Source organism: Microtus pennsylvanicus, chromosome 2, assembly GCF_037038515.1.
Source record: "Microtus pennsylvanicus isolate mMicPen1 chromosome 2, mMicPen1.hap1, whole genome shotgun sequence".
NCBI lineage: Eukaryota > Metazoa > Chordata > Mammalia > Rodentia > Cricetidae > Microtus > Microtus pennsylvanicus.
Window position 1 is genome coordinate 78,175,032 of NC_134580.1, and position 12,832 is coordinate 78,187,863.

At 40.7% G+C, this 12,832-nt stretch overlaps 2 protein-coding genes across 2 annotated transcripts in view; one reads left to right on the forward strand and one right to left on the reverse strand.

Moving 5' to 3' along the window:
- The window catches only part of Iftap (intraflagellar transport associated protein), a 74,185-nt gene extending 69,202 nt beyond the window's left edge, over nucleotides 1-4,983 (reverse strand). The window contains exon 1 of the mRNA XM_075961521.1: nucleotides 4,857-4,983. The gene's annotated coding sequence lies outside the window, so the exon portion shown is untranslated. The remainder of the gene's footprint in view (nucleotides 1-4,856) is intronic.
- A 316-nt stretch (nucleotides 4,984-5,299) lies between these two features.
- Rag2 (recombination activating 2) lies at nucleotides 5,300-6,883 on the forward strand. Its single transcript, XM_075963670.1, has one exon. It carries the CDS (start codon nucleotides 5,300-5,302, stop codon nucleotides 6,881-6,883), a length of 1,584 nt encoding a protein of 527 aa, XP_075819785.1.
- Nucleotides 6,884-12,832: the final 5,949 nt, after the last annotated feature.

A 12,832-nucleotide genomic window follows, 5' to 3' on the forward strand; every position in this document is an offset into this window, starting at 1 on the left:
GGTGATATGAGAGGATCACCAAAGAGAGCACTTTACAGTTTTTCTTTGTCATATCCAAATTTCCAGTTTCACCCAATCCTTATGCTTTGGGGCTGCAGTTAAACAAAAACAAGGGTTACTTGAACACAAGCACTATAATGCCATTCCATTTGGTCAGTTAACAAAGAGGCTACTGAGTGAATAACGGGAGGGTAGCTTATACTGTGTGTTCACACTGGACAAAGGGATGCCTCAGGTGCCAGGCAGGATGCGGAAGAAAGTGACAAAACATCACTATGCTATTCAGGGCATCACACAGCTTAAAATCTATAATTTGCTCATGTCTGGGACTTTTCGTTTAATATCTTTAGATCCCAGAAGACCACAATCCTGCCTCCACATAACAGACAGACATAGAACAACGGCCAAGAGAGGATTACTGCTCTAGTCTCCGGTCACCTCCAGAGATAGAAAACCTATTCCAAAACTAGGTAAAAAACTGCCAGGTTCATGATGTTATTAAAACCTAAAGGCTAAAACCCTCACCAGAAGCTACATTAAGATTAAATGAGTTCCGTTTATTAAGAACTGTAGAACAGCTACAACATCAGCTTTATGAGTGCTGCCGCCACGGCTGTGATTTCAGATATCACAACCATCACAAAGTGGTATGAATAGAAAAACAGCCAACTGCACTTTTTCAGACAAACAAAAATCATAAAGGGAATAACTAGACACTGACATTTAAAGAACTGACCAGCATTTTCAGATGAGAAGAATCAACCAGGAAATTGAGCTCCACATGCATTTAAAAAAAAAAAAAAAGTCGACCCTGAAAACAGATCTTAACATTTTCCAAATAAAATTAAATTAAATAGCTGTTTATACAAAGGAACCCATAACATCACTCACCCTCAGAAACAAGATTTGTTGTGCTAACCCTCTTTCCCACGCATGGTCTGTTCAGCAACACTCAGATCCTTGTTTTAGAGATAAGAAAACTGTGAGAGATGGAAGAAAGACTCTACCGCATCTGTCCACCCTAGTCACTGTGGTCATCTCAGCCTCGTGCAGGCTGATTAAATGACAAAGCAGAGCAGTGCGTTCGCAAACGCTTCTACTCGATGAAATCCTGCGCAACGACTAAAATCACAAAGGCCACATGAAGTTGCCATGCCATCCTGACTGAGGACCATTCATAAATTCTCTCTATCTTTCTGCAACAATCACATGAGGTAAGCAGGCTTTGGGGGTTAAGATGACTCCACTCGGGGAAACAACAAATCCCATTCTCACAAGCATCACACTGGACATTACACCACAACACCCCAGATAATTAGAGCTTCTTAGTCTGCACTAAAGAAAACTGGGTCATAGAAGACACATTCTGAGCCTGGCTTCAGAACAGATCACTTCCCATTTGATTCACTAGAGTGTTAAATTAAGCTAGTGATATTTTTTTCTGTTTGTCTAAAATGGTCTTAATTTTAATAAATCAAGTTTCAGTTAGATTTTGTCTTTACAATTGACTGGTGACTCCAGTCTTATATTTTCAATATGTCAGTAATGAAATGGTTAAACTTGAGGGTAACACCCTGGTGGATATCTCTCTCCTTCAACCATCAAAGGGGTGGGGGTGGGGGTCACAGTCAGTTACTCCCGTTACACCAGCGTTTGCTGGAACATCTGTAGGCACACAAACACTCTACCCTTCAGCCTCCAGCTTGCCACAGTCAAACTAAACAGTTACTGACTCTTCCCCAAGTCCGACCTTAATTCCTGGCATAGCCGCAAGGATTCAGAGAGGGATAAGCAGCCCCTCTGGCCTTCAGGTAGGTCCAATACTTCATTTCTAGCAATGCTAAAAGATGGGAACCTATGTTTATAAACTTTAAGGGTTTGTTGCTGCCACACTAAACCAGTGTGCTGGCTACAGATGAACGACTTCTGGGTAGGGAAGAAGAGATGTAGATTTTGGAAGGATGGGGTCTCCTGGTCTCAAACTACTGCAAGGATTACTTTCAATTCCTTCAGGGTATTATTAATCTTGGGACTTAAATGATCCTCTGACATCAGCAGGGGAAGACAGGCCTAATCCTGGTTTCATTGCCAGCAGAAATCAAGCAACATATGCCTCTAACCTGATAGACCGTACAGTGCTCACTCACACACTCAGTAGCTGCGGTGCATGGGCTACTGGCTATTTTGGAGTCAGGAAACACGGACAATGTTGATCTGTAAGATTTAGAGCGTCAGAGTATACTGCCTGTCTTTGGAGAGAAAGTCAGTTCAGACACAGGAAACTACAAACCCAGACCTCACACCATTAGTTCTCTTCTGATACTCAACTATGCCCTGGCTTCAAAGCGAACAAGTGAAAATTGCCCTGCTGGGGAATGCTAGCACAGGGCTGAGAAAACTGTGTTAAGGGTATTGGCCCTGTATGTCTTCCTTTTAAGAAGAATCTTTAATGTGTTGACTTTGAAATTTCCCTTAGTTGAAAAGCAGTCTTTTTTTTTTTAATCTGCCTGATATTTTTGTCTATTTAAACAGAAGCTTTCAGTGGGTTATTTTAGGCCTAGCATAATTTTTAAACAATTTTTAAAACCCTAGATGTAACTAATATAGTTATATTAAAGCTAGAAAAGATACAATCATCAACTCCAGTAAAAATATATTCCCACCCATGAACCAAAACTTCAACAACTAGATGGTGTCAAAAATGCTAAAACACCTCCAATGTTTCTATTATTTAAATATACAAATCATCTGACTAAGACAGATCGTCTGAGACTTAAATGGGCAAACACTTGTCTATGTCCTAAGAGGAGACAATGTAGCTCCCTTTACTGTTCTTAGGGCTCCAAGTTTGCTACAACATGGACAATCTTCCCTATGCACTGCTCAAGAAACTGCTTCTTATTATTAATCCATAATATTCCAAATCCCTATGACGACCTTCTCATGGCACAGTGGACTACAGTGAAAACTCTCAGGCTGGTGCTCTTCTCTCTCTCCCTCCCTCCCTCCTTTCCTCCCTCTCTCTCTCCCCTCCCTTTCTCCCTCCCTCCTTTCCTCCCTCTCTCTCTCCCCTCCCTTTCTCCCTCCCTCCTTTCCTCCCTCTCTCTCGCGCCCTCCCTCTCTGAGCCACCACCAACACCTTTGGCTTAACAATTTAACCAACTATTATTAGTTCAAAACTTTATCATTTACACATCCCCTCTACTGCTCAGATAATCTCTTGAAGGAAGACGGGAGGCAGAAGACAGAGCAGCTGTGAAATGCTCCTCTTTGCGGTGTGGCACAGACACTGCAACTATGACCTTACAGTTGCTGTGGCTTCCTAGACTATCAACAGCCCATTGTGGATGGGAGGGGAGCTCAGGAAGGCCGACTCCACTCGGCAGTACTACTGGCTACTGATAGATTTGGGAGAGGAGACATTGCCTTCAGATCAGCATCGGTTAGGGCATACTCCAAACTTCCATACACAATTCCAAACCCATGGTCACTCAGATATCTCTGGTTAAACTCAATGGGACACAAAACAAAACAAAAAGACATAAATGTGGGAAATGTGGTGAAAGGATTTTTAGGAAGGAGGGGGAGGTTGGCAGGGGCAGGAGCGACATAAAAGAGGGCAGAATGACAGTAAATCAGAATGAACTATATACACGTATGAAACTGTCAAAGACCAAATTCAATTAAGAAAAAAATCATCTGTCTACATCTACTGACCAAATCCCAACATCCTATAGCCCCCTGTAGACATCTCCATCACCACTCATGTGTGCGGCCATTATCAGCAGATATCTGTGCCCTAGGGGCCTGTTATCTCGTGACAATGACAAGATAATGGTATCTACTACTGTGTCTGGGCCCTGTTCTGACTCCTTTACAATTCTGACATCAACCTATGTGGATAAAACCACCTCATTTTACAGACGAGGAAATCAAGCCACAGAAACAGTTTGCACAAAGTCAGGTCGTTAGTTGTGACGCCAGGATTTGAGTCGAGGCTGACAGCACTGAGTCCTAATCCTGCCCGTTGTTTTATTCTGCTTTTTAAACAACTTACTCTAAAAAGAGTCAATCTTATCTTGTTTCAACATGTAGTGCCAATAACAGAGTGTTTCACGTCTGCAAGCAGGAAGAGTACTTCACCTCTCTCTAAGGTAGGTAACAGTACAAACTTCCCAAGCTTACCTTTATCTGATAATATTTCTTAATGGCAGTACAATAATTTTGTACTCAATATAAAATTAATCAAGAATTATCTCACAATTCGTGGGCTGGAAATGATCTGAAACAGGACAATTCTATTTTCCTAGGTGTTGGGGCATGGGGGGGGGGGTGTAGTTTAGGAACAACTGTCCCTGTTTCGCTGAAAGAATCCTGAAAACAAGAAGGAAAGAAAATTGCTGAGCAGGAAGGGGGCGGGGGGGGGGTCTTCTAAAGTGTCCCTTGTTACTACACTTCCGTTAGTAAGTGCAGAGTGAAAAAAAAATTTTTTTTAATCATTTTCAAGCTGCTTCTCCCCTGCGTGCTAGGTATTCTAAGACTCGTCTTTCGGTTCTGAAAGACAGTCAACTTTCCTAACTCCCTGTCCCAGCAAGTGACGAGTCCTCAGAGTGCAATTCTGGGTCTCGCTTCAATAGATCCAGAGTGGAGTCAGTAAAGGCGACTCAACCGTGGCTTCCCCTCAGACTGTGGTTTCCAGGCAACCACACTTGGGCCAGAAGTATCTGTGCCTCCTACCGGGACACCGAACTAAGAGTCGCAGAAGCCGCAGCGATTCCCGAGCACCGGTTTGCAGGCGCCCCTCCTGGTACTCTTGGGTCCAACGCCCCGTTGTCGGCAGAGGGGCGCACTCTCACCTCGGTTCCCTAGCTGTCCGTCACCTTGGAGCCCATCTAGTCACTTCGCACTTTTGGAGTCCTTTCCAGTCAGCCTAGACGGCGCCAGTCCTGAAGCAACAAGAAGACAAATTATAGAAAACGGATTCTTGGGAAATGTAGTTCTGTTGGCTCGCATGCAAGGGCCCTCTAGGAAAGAAGGACTACAGTTCCCAGAAATCAAAGCGAAGACTGTGCGCCACTAAAATATGTCCCAGCTGCTAGACTTGAATTAAGAAGGAAAGGTCTGGAGCTCTGCTTCCTAATTTGGGGACTTAGAGTTCTAGGACAAGCATGTTAAATGACTTTTCTTTTAAACAAACCTTTTGCATGTGAGGACATCTAAACATGATGATGTATAATAAAAAGATATTCTAAGTTTTGTGTTTTATACTTTCAGATAAAAGACCTACTCACAATCAAAAATGTCACTGCAGATGGTAACAGTGGGTCATAATATAGCCTTAATTCAACCAGGCTTCTCACTGATGAATTTTGATGGTCAAGTTTTCTTCTTTGGCCAAAAAGGCTGGCCCAAGAGATCCTGCCCTACTGGAGTCTTCCATTTTGATATTAAGAAAAATCATCTCAAACTAAAACCTGCGGTTTTCTCTAAAGATTCCTGCTACCTCCCACCGCTTCGCTACCCAGCTACTTGCTCCTACAAAGGCAGCTTAGAGTCTGAAAAACATCAATATATCATCCACGGAGGGAAAACACCAAACAATGAGCTTTCTGATAAGATTTATATCATGTCTGTTGCTTGTAAGAACAACAAAAAAGTTACTTTCCGTTGCACAGAGAAAGATTTAGTAGGAGATGTCCCCGAAGCCAGATATGGTCATTCAATTAATGTGGTATATAGTCGAGGGAAAAGTATGGGTGTTCTCTTCGGAGGACGATCATACATGCCTTCTACGCAGAGAACCACAGAAAAATGGAATAGTGTAGCTGACTGCCTGCCCCATGTTTTCTTGGTAGATTTTGAATTTGGGTGTGTTACATCATATACTCTTCCAGAGCTTCAGGATGGGCTGTCTTTTCATGTTTCTATTGCCAGAAATGATACTATTTACATTTTAGGAGGACATTCCCTTGCCAATAACATTCGTCCTGCCAACTTGTATAGGATAAAGGTAGATCTTCCCCTGGGTAGCCCAGCAGTGAATTGCACAGTCTTGCCAAGAGGAATCTCTGTCTCCAGTGCAATCCTCACTCAAACAAATAATGATGAATTTGTTATTGTTGGTGGTTATCAGCTGGAAAATCAAAAAAGGATGGTCTGCAACATTGTCTCTCTAGGGGACAACACGATAGAAATTAGTGAAATGGAGACCCCAGATTGGACCCCAGATATTAAGCATAGCAAAATATGGTTTGGAAGCAGCATGGGGAATGGGACTGTTTTCCTTGGCTTACCAGGAGACAATAAGCAGACTATGACAGAAGCATTCTATTTCTATCTGCTGAAATGCTCTGAAGATGACATGAGTGAAGAGCAGAAAATCTGCACAAATAGTCAGACATCAACAGAAGATCCCGGGGACTCCACTCCCTTTGAAGATTCAGAGGAATTTTGTTTCAGCGCAGAAGCAACCAGTTTTGATGGTGATGACGAATTTGACACCTACAATGAGGATGACGAGGATGACGAGTCTGTAACCGGCTACTGGATAACATGCTGCCCTACTTGTGATGTGGACATTAATACCTGGGTTCCATTCTATTCAACGGAGCTCAATAAACCTGCTATGATCTACTGTTCTCATGGAGATGGGCACTGGGTACATGCCCAGTGCATGGATCTGGCAGAACGCACACTCATCCACTTGTCAGAAGGAAGCAACAAATATTACTGCAATGAGCATGTGCAGATAGCAAGAGCATTACACACTCCCAAAAGAAGCCTGCCCTTACAAAAACCTCCAATGAAATCACTCCACAAAAAAGGTTCTGGGAAAGTCTTGACTCCTGCCAAGAAATCCTTTCTTAGAAGGTTGTTTGATTAGTTTAGCAAAAGCCCCTCAGATTCAGGTGCACTTATTCTTAGATCTACTTTTTAAATCATAATAGTGATATAAATGGCATTTTGATTTTTGTTTACTGAAAATCTCTGTACCATGCTTTGTTCGTATGAGTTAAGTGCTAGTTTTAATGTAATGGTAAATATAGCTATTTTAATGTGTTTTTAACATTTTATTCAAAGGTTTCTTAAATGAGAAATGTTATCTAATTTTTATTCAGAATAGCAGTGATAATGTATACACAGAACTCTTGCATCATTTTGTCACAATCTACATGTTGAATAGCAGCTAAATACCAATAAATAAACTAATGCACAAAGGAATTAAATTGTTTTGTGTAAGTACCCTATAGTTGATTTAAAAAGTTAAAACCAAGATCAACTATATCCCACATTTCTGCTCTTTTTAAACTTTCAGTCAGCCCCTTGGATTACACCCATGAACAGATTAATATATATGTTGTATGGAGGCTGCTAGTTAGTTCCCAGCTACTTAGCCTCAAAATAATCACACAGAAACTGTATTAATTAAATTACTGCTTGGCCCATTAGCCCTAGCTTCTCATTGGCTAACTCTTACATATTAATTTAACCCATCTCCATTAATCTGTGTATCACCACATGGCTGTGACTTACCGGCCAAAGTTCTGGAGTCTGTCTCTGGTGAGGCTACATGGCTTCTCCCTGGCTTTGCCTCCTTTCTCCCAGCATTCAGTTTAGTTTTCCCTGCCTACCTATGTTCTTCCCTATCAACAGGCCAAGGCAGTTTCTTTATTCACTAATGGTATTCACAGAATACAGAGGGGAATCCATATATATATATATATATATATATATATATATATATATATATATACCCAGTAACTCAACACACCAAAAAAATCTACATCAAGCCAGTAATGATGACACATGCTTGTAATCCTGGTACTTGGGAAATAGAGAAATAGAGGCAGATAAATTGTGAGTTTGATTCTGGCCTAAGCTAGATACATTGTATCTGAAAAGCCTGAAGACTGGCCTTGATAGAAGACAGAACACTGGTAGCATTGTCACCTACTGTGGTGTTTTTAATGAAAACGGCCTTCATAAATGCATAGGGAGCGGCACTATTAGGAAGTGTGACTTTACTGGAGTAGATACAGCCTTGTTGGAGGAAGTGTACCACTGGGGATGGACTTTGAGGTTTCAGATGCTCAAGCTAGGTCCAATGTAATTCTCTTTTCCTGCTGCCTGCAAATCCAGATGTATAACTCTTGGTTCCTTCTCTATTACCATGTCTGACAGCATGCTGCCATGCTTCCTACCATGATGACAATAGACTAACCTTCTGAATCATAAGCTAACCTCAGTTAAGTGTTTCCCTTTATAAGCGTGCTTATGGTCATAGTGTCTCTTCCCAGCAATAGAAACCCTAAGTCACCTATATGACCAAAGTCCTGAATTCAACACTGTGGTACATTTTTGTGAATTATCTATATGCACTTGAGAAGGGTCAAAACATGTTCCAACAATATGCTTTTGCCTGAATCACTTTGGGGGTGCACTTTCAATCCCTTCCAAATCAATGGTTCATCCCTTTGAAATTGCTTAATTGTTGTCCCTCTTCTCCATTAGACTGTTATCATCTCTGGAAACAGTCAAATTTCACTCAAGGCCCAATAGTGTACAGCCCTGAAAACTGCATTATCATTTTAAATGAAACATGAACATGAGCTTATGCAATGATATTGGGTTCTCACTCTCAGAAGGTATCTAGTGCTATGTCCTGGACAGTTTTCAAAATAGTATAAGAATAATATCAAGAAATATGTGATCAATAAAAAGAAAATGTTCATATTCCATAAATGAAAACTCTCATTTCCATAAATGAAAACTTTCTTGTAAAATCACCAAATCCTTCATTGAGGCTTGAAATGATTCTTTCGTTCCATCCTCTTCTTTCCTGAATCTTCTATGTACTTGAGCCCCATCGTTGTTCATCATCTTTTCTCAAAAGGAGAAAAAACAATGGCTGGCACCTGAGAAGAAACAATATTTGAAATTGAATCCAGCCTCCACATACACATGTACATATGTGTATATGCTCTACACACTCATAACCATATGCCCATAACACATATGGACACACACAGCTTTTTTAATTTCAAGATCCACATTAAACATGGAACCTGAAAAAAAAACAATAAAACTCGTCTCTAGAGAATGTGCTGTCTCACTATAGAAAGAGGCCCAGGACAGGGAAGGCAAGGTATAAAAGCCACATCTGTATATACTTGAGCTGTTTGCATAGGAAAGGCTGTCCACGCAGTATTAACTCTTTTCTAACCTGGAGTATGCTAATAGAATTACAAAACGGGGCCAAAATTTCTCAAATTTTCTATCTTATATCAACCTTCGCCGAAGAATTGCTGTGGCAAAGATGGCTTTAAAATGTAGACTAAACCGGGTGGCAGCACCCCTGCAAGGAGCCCGCTGCTGGTTCCCACACTATTCCCTACCTACCCCTCACATGGTTCACAGCTACGGAGACCTTTGCTGTCAATAAATGGTTTGGTTTGAGGAAAAAAAAATGTAGACTAAACCATTTGAAGTGATACACAAAATATATAGAGATCCCTCAAAAAAAGGGATCTTTGTTGCAAAAGATGACCAAATCATTTGCAACAACAAAAAAAATGAACTTCTTAAAGACAAAAGTGGAAAGACAGTTATAGAAACTGATCAGTTCATTAGACTTTGATCTGACCTCAATATAGAAATACACAGATCTTAGCCTTCAAGTAAATTAGGATATGTGTGCGCATACATATGTGTGTTTGTGTGTATGTGTGTGTGTCTGTCTCTATACATGTTCCTCTGTGTGTGCATCCACATGTGTGAGGGTGTACACCTGTGTATGAGTGTGAGTGTGAGCTTGTCCATGTGGAGGCCACAAGACAACCAGGGCTGTTATTTTTGAGGTTCTCTCCAGCTTTTTGTGACAGAGTCTCTGTCTGGCCTGGATCTGGTCAAGTAAGTTAAACTAGCTGGCCATCTGAAATTGCCTTGTTCACCTCACTAGCACAGTCATTAAGAGAAGATTCCACCACCTGTTTTTTCATGTGGATTCTGGGGAACAAACTCAGAACCCCTTACATGCAAAGAGCTCTAACAATCAAGTTATATCCCTAGGCTGAAATAAATTGTTTTTTTTTAGTAAGAACTACATTGTCATCATCAGGAGGGGATAAAAAACAAATGTCCATGGGACATAAGAGGAGAAAACAGGGGAAGAAACGACTTCATTAAAATAAGAGACTTTTGAGTACTAATAACCCTGCTTCATCTCTTCCCACGCAGACTGGGCACAGTTGTCTGAGAGAGTGAGACAGTAATTTGTAGACAATGTACCACTGGAGCAAAAGGGGACAGGTACACCTGTCTCCAGTTCCTTTAAATGTACACATATAACCTCTCTCGTACTGGGACAGAGTCTTTGACCCTAACACTTTGCAGGAGCATCCCTTGTGTGCCTGGTTCCAGCACGGTTTAGATTGGCTGCATCATGTGATCACCTCAGACTCTGGTGGTTTCCTTTCACACACAGGGCTTGTCCACTGGGTCCTGCACAATAAAGCCTCTGCCTGATCTGCCAGCAGTCCACGCCCCCTCCTCAGTCTGCTACGGTCCACTTGTCTTTCTTAAATTCCTAAACACTCTGAGTGCTTCCCTCCCTGGGTTTCCCCCATCGGCTGTCCGTCCTAGGTAACTGGCCTAACTTCATCCCTCATTCAATCTGCATATAACCCTAGAACTTTATTCAATCTGTATCCACTTAAAAACTTTTTCTTCCCAGGTGCTTTTTTCGGACTCCCCAATTTAAATTCCACTGCCACGTGTACTTTATACCTATCTATTGTAATCGCATCTACTGCTTTTCCTTCTCCACACCAACTAGAGTATAATATCAAGCACTCATAGTCTTATTAGTGATCTAATGTCTTGCTTCTTATGAACCAAAACTAAACCACTTGCCACTATATCTCAGTATCAAACATACATTGCTTGCTTAGAAGAAGCATCCCATAAATACTTAAAATAGAGGCTGAGAAGCTGCCAAAGAAGAAAAGTTACCAACAGTCTTATATAGCTGTAAAGCCTCAACAACGATGGTAACCAGCAGGATACCCCAACTATGCAATGGTGGAACTTAGGGGAAACTGACAGTTGCCTAATTGGATCTAATGCCCTCTCAGTAGGTGGAAACTCGGACCTGATACTGTAAACCCAGGCAGAAGCCCATGTTTAGAGATGTCATCAAGCTTTAAGAGGATCTACTATCACAATTTTACAATAGTAATATAGTTTCCAACTGTCTTCTAAAGGTCCACCCTTACACCCATAGAGCCCTGCAACTCTCACCCCCTCATCAAAAAGCTTCTTTATGAAGCAGACAGAAACTATTAGAGATATCGCCAACTGACCAAATGCACAGAATGAGTGACCTTGGGATGCCTAGCCCCCGAAAGGGACAACTGTAACATAACCCTGAAACCTAAATCTCGGGGGAATTCAGAAAAGGAGATGGAAAGATTCTAGGTGCCTGTGAGCCAGAGCAACCCCTACATGAGAGCTTCTTCTGGACAGGACAGAGATGATTCTCCCATGCTCCCAATAACATGACTGACCACACGAGTCCTGCAAAGACCACACCAATCAACACGTTAACAAGGATGGCAAGAAATTTCAAAATTCTGTTCCCCGCAGATGAGCTACCAGCAGTCAATGGCTGCTGAAGGAGGAAAGTTCTATGTGGTTTTGTTTTAAGGTGGTGGTGGTGATGGTGGTGTTTTTGTTATTGTTGTTGCCTCAGGGATGAGAATTTTGTCCTATATTCTCAGTCTTAAACTCATGCAAATAAGGGAAACACTAATTGTATTTAGTAGGTTGTGTGTATCTGTACATGTATATGCATGTGTGTATATAGATATTTATATAAATTTATATGTATTTATTTTGTTTTACATAAAAATAAAAGCTTTTATACATAAAAACCATGTATATTTGTAAAAACAAAAATAAAGATGCAAGAAATTATATGTTTGAAGGAGGCAATTGAAAGATGTAGGAAACATTAGAGGAAGTGGGATTGAAAATTATGCAAATACAGTGTATTCATGTATGAATCCCCAAATAAAATAAAATATGAAACAATATAGCAGCAATACAAATGACACTTGTTATTTTCAAATCTTAAAATTTTATTCCAAATACTTAAACACAAAATTGTGAATAATAACCATAATACTAATGAGTAAAATATAAAAATAAGTACTGGAATTCGTTTTCTTCCATTTGAAAGCATTTAACATGAAAATACAGGTCTTCAAATCAAATAACACATTGCGTCCTGGTGTCTAAACTTCCCCTAAGGGAGAAGAGTAGACGCTTGGAAGTCACTAAACAAAATACATCACTATATGTAAGAAAATAAAGTGAAAAACAATATCACAAAATACCTCTGAAAACTAATAACTTTAAGATACGCTTACATAGATACTTAAAGAAAAAAAACAAGAAATGGGCAAAAAGGATCAATTTTGGCTTAGGATATCTTATCATAGGAAAGCTAGAACTGTCATACAATATCTAAAGATATACACACATGTAACTAAACATCACATACAAAACAAGTCCAGCTGGCATAGACCTGTCAGTTAGGCAGAAACTGGAGTATGAGGGTTACAAGTTCAAGGTCAACCTGGGGAAACGGCGAGACCTTGTCTCAAAAACTGGTTAAAGAAAGTTAGGAATACCTCAGAGGTGATACGTTTGCCTAGACTGTGCAAGTCCCTGGCTCACTGGTAAAGTTAACTGCCTCCTAACTGTGTGGACTTTGACATCTATGTGAAATCATATGAAACCCATACTTTCAAATCACCCCTCCCACAAAAAA